The sequence below is a fragment of the Palaemon carinicauda genome, chromosome 11, assembly GCF_036898095.1.
Source record: "Palaemon carinicauda isolate YSFRI2023 chromosome 11, ASM3689809v2, whole genome shotgun sequence".
Classification (NCBI taxonomy): Eukaryota; Metazoa; Arthropoda; class Malacostraca; order Decapoda; family Palaemonidae; genus Palaemon; species Palaemon carinicauda.
Genome location: NC_090735.1, coordinates 95,690,333 through 95,715,176, shown reverse-complemented (window position 1 = coordinate 95,715,176; position 24,844 = coordinate 95,690,333). Strand labels below are relative to the sequence as shown.

Genomic DNA, 24,844 nt, shown 5'->3' with positions numbered 1-24,844 from the left:
TATCCCGCCGTGGCATAGCAGGTTTGTTTCCCCAGAGAACTCTCCCTGCCTTCCTCTTGGCCGCTCAGGTGCAGGCTTCCGCCTCCTCTGCTGTTTGGAGGGCTGGTCAACTCCGGTAGGCTCGGGTTTCGACCTTTTTCAGCGCCGGGACTAGCTTCCGGAATGTGACCATGAGTGCGGGCTCATGGTATTTTGCTTGGAGCCTTCTCTTCCTCTGCCTCAACATCTGGAGTATCTGGCCATGATTTCGAGTCAACCGCCTTACCACATTGGAAACCCCGCTTCTCGTCCGTCCAGCGAGGTTAAGCAACGTCGGTACTTGGATGGGTGACCACCTGGGGACGCCAGATTCTGTTACCGCATCCTCCGAGCCTTCCTTTCGGTTGACTGTGGCAAGACTGAGGAGAGTCGCAGTACCTGTTCTCAGTCAAGCAGAGCTTTCAGCCCTACCTTGGAACGTTTCCTAGTTCTTCTTTCCTCATTGACCCGTCTATAGTCCGAACGGTCGCCTCAGGATAAGTTCCATGTGGGGCGATCCAAGTCCCGGTGGCTTCAGGCAATGTTCAACCGGACTCCCTGGCCCTATGGGACCAGCGGAACTATTAGACCTGCAATGGGTGTTGACCTATGGAGCTTCTTGATGGTAGTGGATATTCTCGTCCTTTCCCCACATTCTTGATGCGGTTCTCGGACTCGTCAAAGGAAAGGGGGGGGGGGGGGCCATGTTCCGGTCCAGGCCTATGGTCAAGACCTGAAGGATACCTCTCCATCATTCAGGCAGGCTTAAGGGCCTTAGTCTGGCCCCTCTTCAGATCCTACAGCTCCTGCCAAGTCGCCCCGTTGCGCGTCGACTTCATCCTAACCAGCAGGGGACGCATTTTCACACCTTCACATCTTGTAGTAGAGATACCGGGATGATTGAGATTCTCTCAATTCCACCATCGGCTCTCTCATTCCAGGCAGGGGAATGTCTCTCTCAGACTATCCGAGCAGAACCTCATAGAGAGAGTGTACCTAGGGGTCTTTGACCTTGGGTAACCAGCAAGTGCTGGTCTGGGGGACCTGATCGCAACACCTTGGAACCTCAAGCTTCCACTAGTCTTACCCCCAGTCTCAGACCCCGAGACTCTGGCAAGATGCATTCCGGTGATGGTGGGACAAATTCGACGCCTGCGTCTTCCCTCCTTTTTGTCTGCGGACAATGGGTCTCAACAAAACCAGGTTGTCTGTCAACCTTTCAATGGGAGAGCTCCACTGGGACTATGCGCAGAACGGTTTCTGGACCCTCTGCTTCCCCTGACGGAACTCCCGGGAGAGCTTCTCCCACGGCGCAGACTACTCAAGCAACCACACTGCGACATCTCTCCCGAACCGGGGCATCGCTTCGGCTTCATGCCTGGAGACACTACGCTTCCTCCTCTAGAAGAGACAACCCGCTACAGTCGTGGTACGGAGGTCGCGTCATCTACGATAGTCATCCACAGGGGTCTCCCAGGCAAAGTGAAGAGTCTAAGGTGGTGGGTGCCGTGGGAGATATACCTCTTCCCGTGAGGCCTCTTCTCCAGCAATAACGGTCTTATTGCCTTTCGGCGGGAGGAAGCTCCTTTCCGCTCTCGGCAATGAAGCCTGTCGCTCAGCCTTTCCCTGACCTTCAGGCTTAAAGGAATAACTTTTTCCTGCCCGCTGGATCTATCCTCGCTCATGCGAAGCTACGATCGTCCCTGCCCTAGTCGGAGGAAGACCTCCAACTTGGAGCATGGCTCGGACTTTTAGTCCTTTAAGAGATCTTCTCAAGACCCTTTTACGACAGGCCTCGGATTGTATTCCGCCTTGGGTCTTCTGCTCACTCTGGCAACGGCCAGTGTGTAAGCAATCTTCTTGGTCTCTTACTACTCCCCCCTTTCTAAGGAAGAGGGGAAGGCAACATTCAGGCTCGCTCCTGAGTTGTTGGCTAGACTCAGAATCTGAGGGTCCCGACCCTTCGGTCCGATTCATTCAAGATTTCGAGTCTCCATTCTGTGTGTTATGTCCCAAGACCTTCTCTTTCTTGCCAGTAAGGAATCGAGAGGTTAGCGCTGGGAACAGCTGCAGTTTGGCCTCAGTTGCAGCCGATTTGGGAACACATGGAGGACATGGGGGGAGAGTCACCAGTATACCTCTTCAGCCCGGACTCGAGTACATTCATCTCGACCTGTCTTCAAACCCTCCCCCGTCACGTCGCCCTACAGCACGATGTTGGATACATCGCAACGTCCTCGCCTTCGAGTAATACTACTCTGTGACGCAGGTGCTACAAGCTGGAGTCTGGAAGCGTCTGATGACCTTCGCAGCCCGCTTCCTGCAGGGCGTGACCCACAGGAGTCTCGATACGTTTTCTATCGCTCTGTGGTGGCTACACAACAGCTGGTCTAACCTCAGGCTCCTTTTTGGACAGGTAGCAGAAGGTTGAGGGCATTGTTATCAGGTTTTAGTCTGCATGAACGAAAGAAGTATGTCTGGCCCTTACTTCTTTCTTCATCATCCCCTCTACGGGGAAGCAGCATCCTGGTCTCTGCATAGCTGACCTCGAACCTCTGCAGGTAAACCATGCTTCCTTGTGTTCCGAGTATTGAGTCAATACTGTCGCGTCCCCCATACCCTGACGAGGTGGTATTGGGAACGTCCTAACCCAGAGTTCCTTCTGGAACTCCAGGTCAACTGCCTAAGACGGGTCACACTTCTTCCTTCACACACAAGCTTACGTAGGCCACATGGTTCCTTGCAGAGCAAGGAACTTGTGAGGTACAGGGACTCCTTTTCTCGAGTGCGACTCACTCGGATTCTGAGTCCCCGGGTAAAGCCAAAGCCAGTATGGCTGGGGACTTTCCACCCTTCCTAAGGGATAAGTCACCCTTTGTAAATAGCGTGGTTTGTATTTCGGTTACGGAACAAATGACAAATTCGAAGATAATTTGTATTTTTCCTAACCATACAAACCTTAGCTATTTACACATATTTGCCCGCCAGCCCTTTCCCCCAAGACAAGTCCTACCTCTAAGTGAAAGTGAGTATTCACGTGTGTGTGAGGGGGAGGAGGGGTAGCTAGCTACCACTCCCCTACCCCCCCCCCCGCTAACTAGCGCGGGGGGTAATACACCCTCGTTAAATTCTGATGGCTCGCCATTTCAGCTACTCTAAAAGTAATAACCCTTTGTAAATAGCTAAGGTTTGTATGGTTAGGAAAAATACAAATTATCTTCGAATTTGTCATTTTAATAAGGCAGCACACTCCATGCTTTTTCTCTCTCTGTCAGCTAGTGCCGCCAGGTCCTAACCCACGCTGGGCCGGTGCCGCCAGGTACTAGCCGTTCCGGCAACATGGCGGCTAAACTACAGTATATGATCATAAAGTAGCCAGTATATTTGCAGTATAGTATATACTTCAGATAGAAAACTATTGTATATATTATACAGTAGTTATTTTCCAACAAGAAAACTATTGTATATATTATACAGTAGTTATTTTCCAACATATTTTGTGTATCCTTGCACAGTCTTTTGCTGAGACCAATCCTTTATTGAAAGAGTAGAATTCCTTAAATAGTCTGATTAGAAATCAGTTAATAACTTACTCTACAATATTAAATAGCTTAGAAGGGTCAGTGGTAGTACACTTTTCTATCCCTAGAGGTTAGAACCCTTCTCTTTTGAGTTTTCCCTGATCAGGAGACTCTATAGTCTTGATATTGGAAGGGGAGGTCACAGCAATTGGCTGGGAGGGATACACAAGTATGTGTCTTTTCTAATTTCTAGTCCAGCTGGCGACATGCCGGCCAGACTGTGCCGCCAGGTGCTAGCCATGCTGGCAACACGCTGGCTGAACTACAGTATATGATTATACAGTAGCCAGTATATTTGCAGTATAGTATATACTGCAAACAGAAAACTATAGTATTTATTATACAGTAGTTAATTTCCAACATACCTTGTGTACCCTTTGTACAGTCTTTTGGTTTTGTGTACCCTTTGTACAGTCTTTTGCTGAGACCAATCCTATATTGAAAGAATAGAATTCCTTCAATACTCTGATTGGAAATCAGTTAATACTTACCCCACAATATTAAATAATTAGAAGGGTCAGTGGCAGTGTTCACTTTTTCTATCCCTAGAGGTTAGAACCCTTCTCTTTTGAGTTGCCCTGATAAAGGAATCTCTATACTGTATCTTTAATATTGGGGGTAGGTCACAGTAATTGGCTGGGAGGGTTACACAAGTATGTGTCTTTCCCTATTTTTTTCTAACTTACTATCCTAAGCTATAATGATTAAAATATGAATATTTGCATATCTGTTTATCATCTGAGATAAACAATCTTATACTCATTTTATTTTCCTTTCTTTACAGGAGGAACCCCCGGATGAAATGCGATGCGATCTTCTGCAACCATAGGAGTAGGAACTTCTACGGTCACAAAGCGTGCAGGTCTCTGCCTCCTGCACCATCATTACCGAATCCCTGCAATATTGGGACCCCCAAGTCTGCAATATCTGCCGGACCTTGGTGACCGAAGGTTTCGACGTCCCCAAGTCAACGGAATCGAGGGATGCGGCACGTGAAAAGCTGCGCAAGTGGGTAAGAGGGTTCCAGAAGAACTCTCCGGGAGCATACTTACCTAATGATAGGATGCGTAGCTTGCTGTTCCCGAAAGCGGGTAGTGAAATGGTTGTGCCCCAAGCACGACTCAGACCTCCCTGTGTGCAGATTGCCATCGAGACGGATGTCAGGGAGGCGTTGCAAAGTATGGACATCCACCAGGAGGTAAGGATGTCGGAAGTGTCTATGGACACTGGAAAGGATCTATTAAAGGATCATCCCGAGGAGGAGTCTACTCTACCTCTGGAAGAAGATGATGATGTCAAGTCGGAGTTCCTTCCGTTTGTGCCGGCACCGAAGCCGTTACCCTCGACGTCCTCACCTTCTACCCCTCCATTGGACAACATGAGCCAGGCACTGCGCCATCTTAAGGATTTAATGGAGAACATTCGCAAACGAGGCGAAGCAAGGGAAGCGAAATTCGAGAGAGAGAGAGCTCCGTGAAGCTCCACTTATCGCCTACCGAGGGTCATACAAGCGACCCAGAGGCCAAGACCTCCTGGCCTGATCCAAAACCAATCCCTGGAGGTATGCAGAGTTTATGCCAATTTCGAACGGCAAACTCTACATCGCAGAGAAGATGGGAGCTGTCCCCTTAGATGACATCCAGTTTTGGCCAAGCTTTAACGCTTACCCTGATTGCTTCATTCGACTGAAGTGTTGAACCAATGCCAAAAGAGGAGACACAACCGAAGGAGGTCATGGTTTTCGACCACGATAAGGCACAGGCTCTCTTGTCAAGTAGCCTGAGAAAGGCGGGCTATTTGGTGTCGAAAGTGTCCATCTTGAGCAAGAAACACCCTACCTTTCTTGCTCCTGTTTCAATAGCTTTCCCCTTTACGTTGAAGGCATTTAAATCTGTTGCCAAGGTAGTGGAGGAAAGCAAATCATGCCCTGCACTAGAGGAGTGCAGGCTTCTGTCGTTAGCCTTGCCCATGCAGGAGAAGGAATGGAAGGAAGTCCACCTAACCTTCTCAGTAGGGAAACTGGACGCGGACATCGCTGGACGACAGTTTAGCGAGAATCTCCCTAAACTTTCTGACTTTCTCTTGTGCAAGGAACAAGAGACGAAGGAGAGACTTGGGGACTCTTTATCCCAACAAAACTGCATAGAGATGTGTGCAGTCCAACGAAGTACCCCAGAGATGTTCATGGTCCTGGCCAAAATGCATATGGCCATCCTAGTAAAGGTCCTGTATGCTTTCATGAAGGCTAGGAGAGCCCGTAGAGAGTTCGTGTTCGCTGCTGCAACAGTGAAACATGAACCCAGGAAGGTGATATCTTCTAACATCTGGGGTAAAGACCTCTTCCCAAACGAAGTAGTCAAAGAGGTAGTCGAGAAAGCCATCATAAGGAACCTTCTCCAGAAGTGGGGCATCTCTTCAAAGAGGAAGTCTTCCCCGGATGCTGGTCCCCAACCTAAAAGGAAGACGAAGAAGTCTAGACTTCCCCCTTGGCCTGCTCAACAACATCTCACACTTAGTATGACCGCGGTGCGCCAAGTGGTGGCCCAAACACAAACCACCTTCCAAGTGGTGCCTCAACAGCTGGTTGCCCAGTCACCAGCATTCAACCCCGGGTTTGAGAGGCAGACCACTACCTCTCGGTTGAAAGGTAAAGGATCCAGACGGGGCTCCTCTACACATTCCTTTAGAGGTAAGGTAGGATGCGGTCAAGGAGGTAAACCCTCCGATCAATCAAAGCACGGAGACGCTTCCGGTAGGAGGGGGGCTCCGACAATTTCAGGATCGTTGGACCTTCGATCCTTGGACCCACGGCCTAATCAAGATTGGACTAGGATGGAAACGGAACAAGTCTCCACCATCATTTCCTCAATTGTTCCAACACAACCCCGTATTAGAAGAATATACCCTACAGTATAGCTCTTGAGAATACAGGTTATAAGGAAAACAAAGTCCATCAAATTCCAGGGAAGGCTGTTTTGTGTTCCTAAGAAGGACTCAGAAAAACTCAGTCATTCTGGACTTGTCGCCACTCAACTAGTTCATATAAAACAGCAAGTTCAGGATGTTATTCCTTCAACACATAAGGATCCTGTTACAGAAAGGGTCGTTCACAGTCTCGATAGACCTGACAGATGCCTATTGGCACCTTCTAGTCAGTTGCTCCCTCTTCTCCTACCTAGGATTCAAGTTACAGAAGATAAAGTATGTTCTAAGAGCCATACCCTTCGGACTAAACATAGTCCCAAATATCTTCATGAAACTTGCAGACGCAGTCGTGTAACAACTACGCCTAGAAGGTGTTCAGGTAGCAGGTTACCTGGACGACTGGCTGGTGCAGGCAGCATCCGAAACGGCTTGTCTGCAAGCATCCAAAGAATTGATCCAGTTCCTGGAACATCTGGGATGCAAAATCAACTTCAAGAAGTCTCGAATCTCTCCAGCTCAAGGGTTTCAGTGGTTGGAAAGCCGTTGGAACCTGAGGTCACATCGTCTCTCCATTCCCCAGGGAAGAGGAGGGAGATCGAAGGGTCTGTCAAGAGAATACAGTACTGTAATCCGACAGGATTTCAAGACGCCAACAGGAAAGAGTACTGGCTCTCTCCAGTTGGCAGCAGTAACAGACCTAGTGCTAAGAGCACAGATGAAAGATGCGTCAGGAGTCTGGAGAAGATATGCATCAAACATTCAAAGAGATCTAAAAGGACTGATACCAGCCTTACTACGATCACTTCTCAACCCATGGTCGAAGGCCAATAGCCTAATGAGGACCGCGCCCTTGCAACCACCTCTGCCGTCAATGACCATCCACATGGATGCCTCGTCGGAAGAATGGGGAGTTCACTCCCATCAAAGGAAAGTCCAAGGGACTTGGTCATCTTTGTTCAAGACCTTTCTCATCAACATTTTGGAAGCCAAGGCATTCTCTTTACGTTGGGAAAACTCTCCCCTCGCAGATCAGTCCACTTCAGGCTGATCTTGGACAGCGAAGTGATAGTGAGATGTCTGAACCGACAAGGCTCGAGATCATCCTATATCATCCATGTGATATTAGCCATCCTTTGTCTAGAGAGATGGCACCTATCAGCAGTTCACTTACTAAGGTTCCGCAATGTGACAGTGGATGCTCTATTCAGGCTCAAGCCGATAGTCAGAATGGTCCCCAGACGCAGACTCATTCTCTTCCATCTTGGAACAAGTCCCGGAACTGCAGATCGACCTCTTCGCGACGAGCGACAACAAGAAACTACCTCGATATGTAGCCCCATATGAGGACCCTCTAGAGGAGATAACGGACGCCATGTCCCTAGTTTGGAACGAATGGACCTGGAATTTCCTTTTCCTTCCATCCAATCTCTTGCTGAAGGTCCTCAACAAGCTGAGATCCTTCCAGGGAACGGCAGCTCTAGTGGCCCCCAAGTGGCCCAAGAGCAACTGGTTCCCTCTAATGATGGAAGTGAGGCTGAGGGTGGTCCTTGCATCGGACCCAGCACTATCTCAACGGGTTCAGAAGTCGACTATCTTCGCTTCATCACAGAGAACCCAAACCTTCATTTCATGATTTTCTCGCCCTAGCGGTTAAGAAAAGATTTGGGATCTCAAAAGGCAGTATAGACTTCTTAGAAGAATACAAGTCTAAGTCAACTAGAAGACAATATGAATCGTCTTGGAAAAAGTGGGTTGCTTCTGTTAAAGCCAAAGGACCGAAAGAAATTTCAATTGACTTGTGTCTGTCCTTTATCCACCTTCATAAACAAGGTCTGGCAGCCAACACGATAACTACGTGCAAGTCAGCCCTGACTAGACCTCTTCTATACGCTTTTCAAGTGGACCTGACGAACAAAATCTTTAACAAGATCCCGAAGGCATGCACTAGACTTAGGCCTGCAGCTCCTCTGAAGCCCATTTCATGGTCTTTGGACAAGGTCTTACATTATGCTTCATCTGTGAACAATGAAGATTGTTCTCTCAAGGATCTAACCCAGAAGGTTATTTTCCTGTTCGCATTAGCCTCAGTGAAATAGTAGCCCTATCAGGTAATGAGGGCCCCATTCAGTTCACAGAAGTGGGAGAACTGAATCTCTTTCCTGATCCAGCCTTTCTCGCCAAGAACGAGCTACCCACTAAGAGATGGGGTCCCTGAAGAATCTGCCCTCTGAAGGAAGATGTCTCTCTGTGTCCAGTTGAGTGTCTAAAGGTCTATCTTCGTAGAACATCAGTCTTCAGGGGAGGACAGTTCTTCAAAGGAGAAACTTCAGGATCCAACTTATCCCTAAAACAACCTAGGGCGAAGCTCACCTACTTCATTCGCAGAGTGGATCCTGACAGTACACTTGCAGGTCATGATCTGAGAAAAATTGCTTCATCACTGAACTTTTTTCAGTATATGGACTTTGAGCATCTTCGCTCATATACTGGATGGAAATCATCCAGAGTGTTCTGCAAACACTACGCAAAGCAAGTCCACGAAGTGAAGCATTATGTGTTAGAGGCAGGTAGTGTATTAAAACCTGTCGTCTAGTGCTGCGATGAACAGTTAATTGATTGGGACTATCAATTAGGGTGAAAAGGTGTTGACACTTCCAGTGCAATACCTCTTAAGTGAATGTCACCATGATGACACTAAGACTGTTAAAAATCTCAGGTGTGGAATTATACAGATAACACTTGTGCCATGTGTACATAGTACACAGTGTTGATAGTATACAACATTTACAGAAATTATATTAGGAAAATTTATCAAAAATCTTCAAATTTAAGAGTGGCACTCATCATTTCTTCCCTTTCAGGGAGAAAAATATTTTCTGTATATTGTATGTTGTACGTATAATTCCTTTAACACGTTACACTCGTTATTCCATTTGGTAATTTATTCAAAATAAATGTCTATTAGAGTGTAATTGCGTCTTATTTCGCCCTGCAATTAGCACATTAAATATGCCAGAGTTCTCTTACTTATTTATTTAAGTAAACCTCATATTATTGTATGCTTACAAACAATGGATATACAGTGATACCTCGGTACTTGACCATAATCCATTCGGGATCAGTGTTCGACCTCCGATTTGTTCGAGTACCGAAACCTTTTTTCCCATAAGAAATAATGGTATTTATTTTTATGCGTTCCTACACACTCCAAAATGCCCAAAATATTAATAAAATGTGTACCTAAACAACATTAATTATTTAAATGTGTACGAAATTGGTCGGAAAACTATATAAAACAATTTTAAACCATTTACTGTACTTACCTTTGAGCAGCGGTTCGATGACATACATGAATGGATGTGGAGAGGATGGAAGGGGGAGGTTACTGCTTGGAAGGAGAGTCCCCTTCCATGATGTGGCTGGGTAGTTCTCCTTCAGGGGTTTTTTCTCTCTACAGTAAAAGGTCGGGCAAATCTCCTTCAGGGGTTTTTTCTCTTCTGTTTCTCTTCTTTGGAGGGGAATCAGGCTGGGATGTAGCAGCTCTTTTCTTTTATGAAAAACATGTCAATTGTCAGCTGCTTCTTTCTCTTCTGCACTTTCTTCTAAGGTGAGACATAACATTATCATTAATGTAGATATTGGCCGGCATTTTCTTCCAAAATAACCCGGTCTCATTGCAATTGAAGACTTGCTGCGGGATCAAATTTTGTTCCTTAATGTATTGGTCAAATTCAACAACGTATTTTTCAGCTGCCGCCTGATCCGAACTGGCTGCCTCCCCATGCCTAGTCACACGGTGAATACCAGTTCTGTTCCGGAATTTCTCGAACCAGCCCCTGCTTGCTTTAAAAGTAAATGACGAATCACTTTCACTAGTACTGGCACTTTTCTTCACCAATTCTTCATAAATATGAAGAGCTTTCTCGCAAATGAAAGCTTCACCTATATTTTCCCTGGCCAACTGCTTTTCTTTAATAGATATAAGGAGCAACTTTTCCATTTCCTCAATTACTTGTGGCCTTTGCTTACTAATTGCTGTTACTCCCTGTGTAACATTAGCTTTCTTTATCACTTCCTTATTTTTCAAAAAGGTCGAAATGGTCGACTTCGCCATGCCATACTGTAAGGCTAGATCAGACACTCGTACACCATCCTCGTATTTCGCAATAATTTCCTTCTTCAACTCGATCGTTGTTCTCACTGTTTTCCTCTTATCCTTCCCCTTATCACTAACTTTCTTGGGGCCCATTGTTATCGGCAAAAAAAGACAATAAAAGCGCTAAATCACAATAAATTCTCAACACGTGTTGTCGGACTGACGCTCTCTCTTGAAATGATGCTACCCGACCAAGCGAGAGTAGCCGAGATGGCTGCTCATCTCACTCGGCCACGCGTTCGGCTGTTCGAGTTCCGATTTTTTGTTCGAACACCGCAGCAAAAAGTACTCAAATTTTTTGGTCGAACTCCGATTTGTTCGAATTTAGAGTCGTTCAACTACCGAGGTATCACTGTATATAAATATATATATATATATATATATATATATATATATATATATATATATATATATATATATATATATATATATATATATATATATATATATATATATACACACATACATATACATATATATACGCATATATACATATATAATCATACATATATATATATATATATATATATATATATATATATATATATATATATATATATATATATATATATATATATATATATGTATGATTATATATGTATATATGTATATATATAGATATATATATATATATATATATATATATATATATATATATATATATATATATGTATATATGTATATATATATATATATATATATATATATATATATATATATATATATATATATATATATATATATATATATATATATATATATACATACATATATATATATATATATATATATATATATATATATATATATATATATATATATATATATATATATATACATATATATATGTACAGTATATACATAAATATATATATATATATATATATATATATATATATATATATATATATATATATATATATATACATATATATACATATATATATATATATATATATATATATATATATATATATATACATATATGTGTGTGTATATATATATATATATATATATATATATATATATATATATATATATATATATATATATATATATATATATATATATATATATATATATATATATATATATATATATATATATATATGTATACCCGTACATACATATAGTTGAAAAGTAAATGATTGCACTCTTTTTGTTTGTTTATTTAAAAGAAACCATTATTATCAACATATATGAGGTTCTAGTTTATAAATTAAGCTGTATTTTTGTTTAAGAAAGTATGAATATAACATAATGTGCAAGAAACAAGACATAAAAAGTTGTGTCATGCTTCAAGAAAACGCATAGGCTATGATTCGTCTGAACGAAAACACCAAACAATTAAAGTAAGTACAGTTAAGCTGCACTTTAGTAATATTACTGCACATATATTACTGTGATTTACACTTCAGTACTAGTGAGTATTAGGTTACAGTACTCTATTACTAGCTAGGAACAACTTTCGTTATACAGAACATTAAAGGAGTGATGACGACTCGGTAAAACTTGACTGTAGCACAATACTGTACGGTAGCCTTACTGTGTCCAATACATTGTGTACGTGTGCAAATATACTGTATATTGTACATTTGATTATAAAGTGTTTTAGAAACCAAATTAAAACAATATTAGTCAGTATTTACTGTGTTAATCATCAGCTCGAGCACCTGGCCAGGGCATGGGGCAGTGACTTTTCAGGTTAAGGGTTAGCCCACCCTAGTGCAACATTTATTCGGGAAATATATATTTCATATACGTATAGTACTGTATGCAAAATATGCTCTGCCCTCAATTCTAATTTATCACCAATTCCAATTCCACTTCCCAATCCAGTTGTCATTGAAATGCAATTATGTGATGCAGACCTGATTTCCATCTATCATTGGCATTGGATAAATGTATAATTGTCATTTGTGATTAGTAAATTATCAAAATTCTATTTTGCCTAATATATTTTAAAAATCTTCATACGAGACTTTGAGTAAGATAGATCTTAACCATTCCTAAGAGCGGTTATGTTTTATGTTTCAGAATTGGTGAGGAGCCTCCTGGAACTTCAGATAATGATGTGTATTATGCTAAGCAAATTTATGAGTCGGCTTTTCATCCTGATACAGGAGACAAACAGAATGTAATCGGTCGCATGAGCTTTCAGGTCCCTGGCGGTATGATTCTTACTGGCGCAATGCTTACATTTTATAGGTAAGGTAACACTCCTTGATGCCCTCCTACTTATTTTGACTGTTGCTCATAAATGAGGCATCAATAGTACATGGAAGTTGTCAGCACACATATTTCAATTTTCCAGTACTGTTCTTACTCATATATATGGTTTGAAATATTGGACTTTAATCAATAACACAACTTTCCTTTACTTTATGTTATGTGCATGTCTTCAAAGTGACTAAAGATTTTAGTGTTGATTTTTCTGTGATACTACTCTGATTAAATTGATTATTTTGATTTTGTTAGAGGGAATATCCTCAGATGTTAACACTCGGACACTTTCCTATTACATTTTTGTTTTCCAATTATAGTACTGTACTGTATTTCTGTTTATTTCGCATACTTCTAGTTATATACAAAACGTATTACACACTAAAAAGAGATATAGTCATTACTTAACCTTTACAAATTTGAATAATGTAACAATTTTGGTTGTTTATAGGATTTACACTTTTATAACAGCAAATGCAGAACAGCATTGAAATTGATATAACATTGAATACAAGACAACACCTTAATTGGGAAGGCATAATCAGAATGATTATGCAAGGGCTTGAAAATTAACGGAATGCTGTTGTGCACTTGTAGTTATGTAACTGATTTCTATTTCTTTTATAACTGTCAAGGCTAAGATACACTACGTTTATTTTAAAAAACATTTTAAGATAATATAGTTTTTGGAAGTGTTAAGTGGGCAGCATATGTTTGTAGATTTTTAACATTTGCCAGTATCTGTTACTGTATTGTACATATCTCCGGCAATATTGAAGGACAACTGTATGGCAGAGTATCTCACATGATATTTATTCTAATAAAATAATCTTATAGGTCTACACCAGCAGTTGTGTTCTGGCAGTGGGCTAACCAGTCTTTTAATGCTCTTGTAAATTTCACCAATCGAAATGCTAAGTCTCCCTTGACAGTGGAGCAGATGGGGATAGCATATGTTTCTGCAACAAGTGCAGCTCTTGTTACAGCACTTGGGCTTAAGAAAGTCTTGGCTAAAAGTCGGTCCACACTGCTTCAGGTATGTACCGATTGTTTTACAAATTTGCTGTTATCAAAAGACTTTCAGTTCCAACAGCAGTCGCTTAGCAAGTACTGTAGTGTCAATAGCTTTCTTTGGAGGGAAAATCCAAGTGTGAATGTGGAAGTTGATGTTAGATTGCTAATGTTAGAGTCATGTAACTTTAACCAATCATCATAATTTGAATTGCAAGTGGGACGATTGGTGTATCAGCTCCAATATAGGGAAGTTTTATATGATGTGAATATTGAAACATGAAGCCTAACTTATAAAAAGGGTGATTGGCACCATACTTTGATAAAAATTTCCTTGAACTATTCTAAGAAAACTTTTGGTTTCTAGTTAGCTTACTTGGTAAATCTCACTAGGCCTTTGATTGTACTGGACTGAACACCAACTTTTAGGTGATTGGCACCATACTCTGATAAAAATTTCCTTGAACTCTTATAAGAAAACTTTTGGTTTCTAGTTAACTTACTTGGTAAAACCCACTAGGCCTTTGATTGTACTGTACAAACTACCGATGAAAAAATACAAATTTGTCTTATGCTATATTTATGATGGTAAAATTTTCACCTCAATGTTAACTTATGAAAACACCATTTTGGGCAAGTGGTTTCATAATTTGATCCTGTGCATATACAAACCTTTCATCCTTTGAATTAAAGATATGTTTCAGCGGCCTTGGAACAGCCATTGAATCATTAACAACGTAGTTGGCTAACGACAGGTGGCACGAGGAGAAAGACCCGTCCACCCACCTTTTACAGAATAGCCACTTTTCTTTAGCCGCAACAGGTACAGACTTACTGTTGCATTCCTATATTGACTATTAGATCTTTTCTTATATTTGTTTATGATAAATTTTGGTTTTTATTTTATTTGAGTGCTCCTGCTTGCAACCAGAATAATATCAAAAGGTATGTGGTGAAGCAACTTTTGTTCATATGAGTATAAACCCTAAAACTCCTTGTTTTGTGTACCTTTGTGAAAGGGTAACTAAGCAGTACCACTCTTTGGAGTGTTTCACTTTTCTGATCAGAAAGAAGATGGAATCTGAATGAAAATAGTGTCGCTTCACTTTCTAGGAAGGGAGTTTCCTGATTTGAAGTGTGGAGCTGCATGGCCGACAGTGAAAATTGTTTGTCTAGCAGGATTACTGGGTGTCGTTAGTGTTCCCTTGGTGGTGATATCTGTGTAGAGCAGTGTCTGTGAGTGTTCCCAGTCCTTCCCTTGCGACAAAACCCCCAGTGTAGTGATTCGTGTTTTGGTAGAGGAACGTCTTGTAGCTTCCTGTTCAGAGGGAGCAGTCATTATTTGTTGCCATACTATGACTGACAAGGAAGAATGGTTGGCAAAAGGAAGTAGAGTTTACCGTCTCTCAGAAGTAGAGTTTACCCTCTCTCTTCCTCCTCTACTAACCTCTTTTCCTCCTCTACTAATCTCGTCTCCCTCCTTCACTCCCTTCATTAGACATTGCTTCCCTGAGAAGAAGATAAGGAAGAAGATAGTCGCATGGGAAGGCTTTTGGGACCAGTCAAATGAACATGACCCAGTTACAGTTACCACTGTTGCACCATCAGCACGTGAGCAATTCTGCTTAGACCAAACATCTGTATGTAGGTCAGGGGAGGATGAAAATGCATATAGCAATCTTTCTCATTCTTATTGTGATATGGAGGAATGTTCCTTACCCTGGAGTGCTCTCTGTACCATACAGAACTCTGCTGCCGACCTGTACCTTCAGGGTTGGTTAGCGATTTTGAGCCTAGTGTTACATCCACCTCTGTTTTATCAGTTGTAGCTAAACAGTCCAGCCTGGAGTGATCTCCAACAACATACGGTAGGCCAATATGGGTATCATTTACATTACCCCCTCTTGTTGATATACTGTTTCGCTCATGGATCGAATGGAAATTTTAGGTCGGTTATTGAATGTAAGGCTGGTGTGACAACTTCTGTTGTTTCAGGATTTGCAGGTGAACTGTCTTTACCTGACAAATCTCCAGGACCATACGGTAGACCATTGAGTATCGTTCATGATACATCCACATGCTGATAAAGAGCTCGCACACGTACCAGTACCTGTCGGGTCAGTTAGCAAATTTTAACTTTGGGTACCAGCTACTGTAGCTCACTTTCAAGTTGCCACAAAGTTTTCTCACTGTCTGGTGCAACAATGACCACTGTTTGCCCTGGTAGTAAGTAACCGGTCATTCTGGGCTGAACACCAACTTTTAGGTGATTAGCCTAATGGTATGGATACACTGTTGTGTGAAGGTATCCTCCTCCTTTTCCCCTTCTGCATCTGATGATTCTTTTAGACAGTACATGGAGAAATTGAAGAAATCTTGGAAGGCGGGTTTCAAGAATCTGAGCAGTCTTTCTTCTCTTTTGAGAAAAGATGAAGATGGGTTGCTCTCAGTACCCGATCTTATGCAAATTGGAACCCTGGTCTGTAGGTTCAGTGCAACTGTACAATTCCGAGAAATCAGTCTAACAAAGACCGACTGTCAATGGGGCTTTGGCTGGTTATGTGAGGCCGACGGTCCATGGGGTTGTCACTGATTATTTGTGGTCGTGGCCATCCACCGGGGCTCATAGCTAATCTCGCATGGCTTATGGCCGTCAGTACTGGTCCTGCTTACTGTGGACTATTCCGAGGCATTCAGTGATTGGACCCTGTTATTGGCTTCTTAAGTGCTGAGCCTGGCTGGTAGATGATCCCACCTGTTTACCGTAGGTAGGATACACTGAACTGTTCTTGCTTTCTGGTGCCAGGAATTGTTTCCCAGACATGAAATGCAACCATTCATGGCCCAAGTCATGATCCGCTTCCCAATTATTATTATTGTTATTAATTGGCTGCAGGGGCATAAAAATTAAAAAAGCACCAACATATCCATGTATGTCGTAAAATGCAACTAAAATGGACATGACGATGGGACTTGGAATCCCCTCTCCTGTATAGTTACTTCCTGTGAGACATCAAAGAAGAGGAGCTGGAAGGAGATTGACTACTCCCTGCACTCTAGTTTTGGTGTGTCTGAATGTATGTGGATATACTGTAGTACGATGGAGAGTAGATGATGTGAGATTGTAAGTATATTTTGGAATAGAAGAACGGATGTATTGGCCTTGTGGAGAGTAGATGATGTGAGATTGTAAGTATATTTTGGAATAGAAGAACGGATGTATTGGCCTTGTGTGAGACAAAGATAAAAGAGAAGGGTGAATTGATGTTTGGTGAAATGACAAGTAGAGTGTCTAGGTTTGAAAGGGAAAGAACAAGAGAGATGTGATTTTAATGCTGAGTGAATGGATGACAGATGAATTAGTTGAATGCAAGGTGTCATCTAGATTAATGTGGGTAAGAGTTAGGTTGGGTAGGGAATGTTGGGCATTTGTTAGTGCCTATGGGCGAGGTTGTGAGAAAAGTGAAGAACAGAATGAATTCTGGAATGAGTTAATTAGATGTGTAGAATGACTGGGTAGACGGAATTATGTAGTTGTGATTGGTGACTTAAATGCCAGAGTAGGTGCTGGAGAGGTAGAAGGTGTTATTGGAAAGTACAGTAATACCTCTACATACGAGTGACCCAACATGCGACAAATTTGAGATACAGTATGAGGAAAGTTTCGAGCAAATTTTTGCCCCGAGATACGAGACAAATTTGAGATACGAGGATACAAGACGGTTCCCTATGTGGCCGCTAGGGGGCCGAGTATGCGAGAGGCTGCTCATGAGGACAGCATAGCTCGCTCTTTCCCGTCGGATCTCCGTCGCGTAAAGCTATCTCTGAGGATCGGCTGTAGTGTTTGCATTTTTTACGTGTTTTTTGCGTTAATCAGTACAAAATCAAGTGAATAAGCAATGGATTCAAAGCAAGTGAGTGCAAACAAGGGTAGTGAAAAGAAAAAGCGTATGACGACAATCGAGATAAAGCATGAAATAATCGAAAAACATGAGTGGTGTACGAGTGATTGAGCTGGTTCGCCAAGTACATCAACAATATGTACCATCCTCAAACGGAAGGATGCTATAAAGAAGGAAATCAGAGACATGTTAGCAAAGTGGCAGGAGTTTTCTGATTTTATGGAAAAGAGGCACCCGGACAAGTTAGCGTGTGGTCGTGCGTTAGCCTTTTGTGACGACACTTGTGTACGTCATTTTCGTAACATTTTGAAGGGGAGACAAAAGCAAACATCCCTAGATAGGTGCCTTTTAAAAAGGCAGGCAAAAAGTGGAGGTGAAAGCAAGTAAAAAAGCGAGGCAAAAAGAGCCAAGCCGGAAGAAGAAAATTAAGAAAATGAAAATGAAAACTAAATTATTATTAAGTTTAGTGTAACGTAAGAGTAACATTTATTTTTAAGTGTGTACAGTAGTATAATTTCATTTAAGTTAAATTTAAAGTTTAAATTATGTTACGCAGTGTTACAAAAGTGTAGTGTACCGAACGTGTTGCCGTCAAGTCTCTCTCCTCCCCTTTCTCCTCCGCACACACCGCCGTTAGCCGCTACCGTCTGTCTCGAAGGTAAGAACTCCATAATAATGTCACGTTTTATTGCAGATCATAACCCTTACATAGGTATTTGTTATTTTGTGAGTGCAGGTTGTGAATAAGAATAATAAGAAATGTTTTACCACTGTAATATGCTGTTTTTAGGAGTTTTTTCAGAGGATAGGAACAGATTAATTTTGGTTATTTTATATGGGAAAAATTGATCCGAGATACGAGTCCACCAGGTGGAAATGAGAGTGGCGAGAGATTGGTAAATATGGGTTGAACAAGAAGTGGTGATAAATTGTATTTTTTTCAAAAAGAAAGATAATAACAAGTATACATGGGTAAGAGGGGCAAATGGAAGATCGGTAGAAAGGGCATTGATTGATTATGTATTGATAACAAGAAGGATGTTTGGAAGATTGAAAGATGTTGTGGGGTATGGCTTATGGTATATCTGATCCTTTTTGGTGGAAGGAAAATTAGTTGTAGCAAAAGAGTGGGGAAATAGAGTGAGGGGATGTGAAAGGGAGGTAGTGAAGGTAGAAGAGTTGAAAAAACCAGAGGTAAAAAGAAAATATCAGAAAAGGTTGGAAGTGGTATATGACAAGGTGAAGGTGAGGGAAACAGGTGATCCAGAGGAAGAGGGGAACTTAATAAAAAGAAAATTTTGTTGGAATTGCAATTGATGTGTGGAAAGAGGATTGTTGTAGACATTATGAGAAAGGGTAGTGAATGTTGGAGTGAAGATGAAAGTGGAAAAGCAAAAGAGGGCATCTGAAGAATGGCTGCAGAGTAATAGTGTAGAGAAGTACAAAAGATATGGAGGTGGGGTCAAGGATTGGGTCATTCATATAAAGAGGATAAGAGGTTTTGGAAAGAAATGAAGAGAGTAAGGAAGGGTGGATTGAGAAATGAAGAGATAGTGAAAGATGAAAATGAAAGGTTTTTGAAAGAAGAGACGTCAAGGAAAACGTGGGCTAATTATTTTGGAAAGTTGCTGAATATTGAGGATAATAGGGAGGCAGATATAATTTCTATTGCAGGTGTTGAGGTGCCAGGGATAGGAGATGGGAATGAGGGAGATTACAAGAGAGGAAGTTAAGAGAGTACTAGATGAAACAAGAGCAGGAAAAGCACCTGGTATGGATGGTGTGAGGGCTAAAATGTTACTGGAAGGGGGTGTGACTTTACTGGAATGGTTGATGAGATTGTTTAATATTTGTTTCATGTTGTCAATTGGAGCAGTGGACTGTTGTGTGCATGCATTGTTCTGCTATGCAAAGGTAAGGGAGATGCGCACGAGTAGTGTATTTCAAAGAGTATTAATTCGTTGAGTGTGGTTGGAAAAGTGTATGGTAGAGTGCTAATTAATAGGATTAAGTATAAAACAGAGGATATAATCTTAAAAGTACAGGGTGGTTTTAGAAGAGGTAGGGGATGTATGGGTCAGATTTTTACAGTTAATCAGATATGCAAGAAATATTTGACAAAAGATAAGGTGTATGTTGCACTTATGGATCTAGAAGATTCTTATGATAAGAGTTGTTAGGGAGGTGATGTGGAAGTGATAAGGTTATATGGAATTGGTGGAAGGTTGTTGCAAGCAGTGTAGAATTTCTACAAAGGCAGTAAAGCGTATGTTATGATGGGAAATGAAGAGAGTGAGTGACTGGTTTCCAGTGAGATAGTCCATGAGCCAGACCAAATTTGACTACCAAATTAGTGATCAGATCCAATCATGATATTTGGTTAGCTTGATATCTGAAGTATCCAGTTTGGTAGCTCTGTGCCCCAGTGGCGGCCATCTTTAAAAATGGCCGCCATTTTTGAGCTGTATGGTAGGTGTTATAAAATCTGCCCATAACTCTGCACCACATCAACTAATTTTCATGAAATTACTCTTATTTTAGTCAGAATTAAATTCTTCAGATACTCATGTATAATTTATGAAACTTTATTGCTATACTCCATTCTAAAATGTACGTTTTTATTCCAAATTATGCGTTTTTTGACAATTTTTTCACACTCATCTAAGGAAGTTTGCCTCAGCTTAGGAAATTGGCACCAAAGGATGAAGTTTGTTTTTGAAATACCTAGAAGGATTAATACAGCACCAATAAACAATAGAAAGTGATAAAGTTACCACTCACGTGACTCAGGGATGCACGTGAGGCAACACCTATCACACTGTGTATCCTGAAATCTGCATTTTTAAAAGAAGTACTTTGGAGACAAGCAAATGCACTGACTACTTAATATGTCACCTGAACACAATGAGCCACAATTTATATTGAAATTGAACAGTCAAAATGTCCTTAAACATTTGTAATCTTATAACTGCCGATGTTTCCTATGGGGAATCTACTCATCATCAAAGTCACTTTCATCCATGTCCTGAACTGTTTCCAACTCATCATCTTTCATATTGTCACATTTCTGCAATTTACAGGCTGGTGTGCAGGGTAATCCATTATCATTGCATGCACAACTGCCAGATTTGCATGATCTAACACATTTGCATGACATTAGTGAAAGCACTATATCAGGTGCTGGTGCTCCAGCTATCCATTCAATGCCAATTTGCTCATCCCCATCATCTTTCCATCCATGTCCGTCTGTAGGATCTGGGATCGTTGGTGAGTTTTCAAGGTTTCGTCTCCATGTGGCTGCTTGATAATTGGCCCTTTTGGTTTGCTGTTGAAGAGCATCCTTACAAGGAGGCAGTTGTCCTGAAGACACATCACCATTTCTGGACCTGAATATTTCATATCTCAGATCATTTACAGTTGTGCTCTTTGCACTGCGCGAATACATGCTGCAGGCAAATTTTTATTGAGTTAAAAACAGTTCATCTGCAACACTCCATTCTCTCCCTAGAAGAGGGAATGCTTCCTTAAATCTATCATTTGAACGAATCAAGTTAACTGCTTTGAACATCCCCTGGCCAGAAAAAGCACTTACGGAATCACAGCCAACAAAGCAGTGCTCACATCCCTGCCAATGATAGTTGCCAGTCTGGAGATATCAATTATTCTGATTTTGTTCTTCTTTCCTCATCTCAGGAATGTGTCCAGTTATCTTAGCTTCGAGAGCTAAAAGCATCACAAACACGTCAGTATCTTCCGAAAGGACTAGCACATGGTTGTGTGTGCCTGCTGCATGCTTTGCATGGAGTGCAAGTCTCATATCCACTCTTTTTGAGAGGATGTCAGCTCTGGAACCTCTCTGATGCCATCTTTTGTAATTTCAAAACACTGTTCTGCAACAGTTACGAATAATGTAATTTCACCAAGGCGTTGTCTCACCTCCTCCTCCTTCCAGCTTTCTGCCAGAAACCTGGCCAGTCTGTTCTTGCTTTCCGTGTTCGCAAGAAGGCGTTTCCAATTCTTAATCCGGTGTCCCGACTTCATATCATGGAAAAGCAGACTGTCTTTGGCCTCTCGACTAACCCTAAGCATTTTTAATTGAATGTTCAGTGTACACATCGAATACCACATAAACTCGTTGGCTTTTGCAGCTATGATTCAGAATGCTTTTAGGGATCTGCTCAGAAAGTTCTCCAAATGTAGAATTTTCTCCATGAATTTTCTGAACTATTCCCATAGCATCAATGATTGCTGCACTTGTACCACTTGGTAAGTCAACAAAAGCAGCTTGCTTTTCAAGATGTGAACTTAGGTTTGCTTTTGCAGTTTTCTTAAGAGTTCCATCAGCATTACCCAAAGCCCAAGGTTTCGGACCTAGAGGGTAACATAAGACCTCTTTTATGAACCGTTTCCTAATTTGCGCTATGAGTAGCATGTGACCAAACACACAATTGTCCGCCTTCAGTACTATTTCCTTGTCTGTTCCTTTAATCACGGTTCCTTTCTTCAGACTGCTGAATGTTTTCAATTTGTGTTTTTTGATGGGATCATAAAACTCAATACCTTTTTCCAGTTTCACTACCCATGCAGCATAAGCTGCTTCCCCCTTTTCATGAGCCTTCAGCATGTCAGTCACCACCTCGGGGTGCCACTAGGCCAGTTGAAATGCTCAAAAGGTCAGTTGGATCACCAAAAAATTGATTGGTCCAAGTATTCTCAAGCAATTCAAGAATAGATGACACATCACTCACATATTGCTTTATACGGGATGTTTGGAGGTCTGGGTGGCCGAACCGTGACTTCTGTACGTCAATAAGGTCTCAAAGTTTTCTCAAAGCCTCTGCTCTATGTTCTTCCGTTAGATAGTACCTAGAGACTGCAGCTGGCTTTAAGCTGAACCCCTTTGTTCCGCCACTGGTCTGCGTATCCTTGTTTACGGTCTCTTCAAGCGTCTGGTCTATAGGGAGTCGACCAAATGGGTTTGATTCACCCAGCTGCACAGAGAACCCCCAATTTAGAAAAGGGCTCTAGAGTTCCTGTGAAGTATCCTCTATCGATGCCATCATTAAGAAGTATACAGGAAGATACTGAGCATAGTTCGTTTTATCTAGATACCGAGCATAGTTCGTTTTATCTAGATACCGAGCATAGTTCGTTTTATCTACCGCAAAACACCAGTGTATCATTTTCCGTATGCTAGCCAGGTGGAGGTACCAATCACCCTCTCGATCTGCTCGTATTAGTCCAAGGAGAATTTCAACCAAGTCCAAATAAATCATCCAGAATGAAGCCAGTAGTCTATTGTTGTATCGCAAGTCATCCATGTACACGACGAAAAGGTCCAAAACTCTCCTGTGTATTTCTTCATTTAGAAAAGATGCATGCATTGCTTCACACAGATTTTCGTGCACATCATTCACCAGTCTCAAGGTTTCATCAAGGTTTTTGCGATGTTGACTATGGTTAGTCTCCAACCATTCTAAGAACTGTGCCCATACAAGCCTCATCAAAGCTTTGTACACCAGCTTAGGAAGTCTCACTTCCCTGTTGTACTGTTTGCCTTTTAACACTGTCAGCTGAACCCTCAGCTATGATCCCTGACTCTACTGCTAAGTCTTGGAGTCCAGCATCACGGAATAACTTGCCAATAATTGATAATAAATTGCAGATGATGTGAACATCCCCCATCAATGGGATAATGGTTTCAAACTTGAACTGACGATTCCAGACGACTTCTGTCAGCTTGGCATTAAGTGCCTGATCAGCAACAACAGCAATCTTTTCAAGTGACAAAGTTTCTTGAATGGAAAGGGCATTGCATAGAATTTCCTGTGCCGTTGAAATATCTGTTGCTGGGGCATTTATGGTGGGCAAATATCCAACTTTGTCTGCACTGACTCTAACCTGATCCCTTGTTTGGATATTGAATCCTGTCCAAGAACTTATATTTTGGTGTGAAGACTCGTGCAGGCGAACTAAGATCTAGAGGAGATGCGTTGATGTGAACTTTTTACAGCATCCTCGAACTGTAGTGAAAGATTTGGTGCTTTCAGAGGAGGTGGCCAATCTTTCTTTGCTGAAACAGAGTGGCAGAGGTTCCAAATTTGCCTCAACCGTGCGTCGTTTATCCTTCTTGTTAAAAAATGGTACTGGTACTCTCTCTGGTGCACAAGATGAAACTGCTGGTTGAACAATGATACCATTCACTCGATGTGAAGTTCCTGCACTACTCGGTGTTTCTTCCAGTGAGTCAATATTATCATATGCAAATACTGTGGGGATTATAGGATGTGTACCTAGAGAGAGAAGGGGTGCCCCTTCATCCACATTGCTCAGCTTCTCGATGTAAAGTGCTGTATCAATCTGCTCTAGGCGAATGTAAGAGCAACCATGACCAAATCAATTTAAAATGCAAATGAGTTCAACATTACCAGATAGAGTCTTGATTACCCAAGGCAGGAGGACATGTTTTGGTGCAATGACCTGGCTATTGGTTACAGCATACAGAATGTCTTGACCTAAAGACCATGCCAGTCTGTTGATTCGATCAGAGGGCAAAGCCTGTTGGGCACCAATGAGGAGCTGCAAAAAGTGAGTGAGGCATGCCGGTAGATCGATGTATTTCCCTGTCAGTTCATCCGGTTTTGGAGGCCAAGTTTGTTCCTTCATATCATTTCTCACCTGGTCACGTAATATGACAGCTGTTTGAATAATCATCTGTTCACATTTTTGCCCTCGACTCAGCTCTACCAAGTCACATTTTAAGTCTAGATAGTCACAAGCAATAGTGTCTGTAGTAAGTGTATGAGGACGAACGTAAACCCTTGGCTTATGTGTAAAAAAAGGCAAGCTCTCGCCAAATAATGTCTTGAGATTGCGGCTGAGATTATTCTTTGTTGAAATGCGGACTTCTACACCCTTTTCACTTAAGAGAGACCCTAGTTTTGAAGTAAGGTCTGTTAGCGGAATGATGCGTGGTTTTAAAAACATCACTGTGGATGTACTTGTACAAGTTAACCATAGCAGCATAA

At 41.7% G+C, this 24,844-nt stretch overlaps 1 protein-coding gene across 4 annotated transcripts in view; it reads left to right on the top strand.

The window, feature by feature from the left end:
* The window catches only part of LOC137650097 (sideroflexin-2-like), a 101,938-nt gene that overhangs the window by 42,959 nt on the left and 34,135 nt on the right, over window positions 1–24,844 (top strand). For all 4 annotated transcript variants that reach the window (XM_068383199.1, XM_068383198.1, XM_068383200.1 and 1 more), the window contains exons 3-4: window positions 12,718–12,888; window positions 13,741–13,939. In XM_068383199.1, coding sequence (XP_068239300.1) covers window positions 12,718–12,888; window positions 13,741–13,939 — 370 coding nt within the window. The remainder of the gene's footprint in view (window positions 1–12,717; window positions 12,889–13,740; window positions 13,940–24,844) is intronic.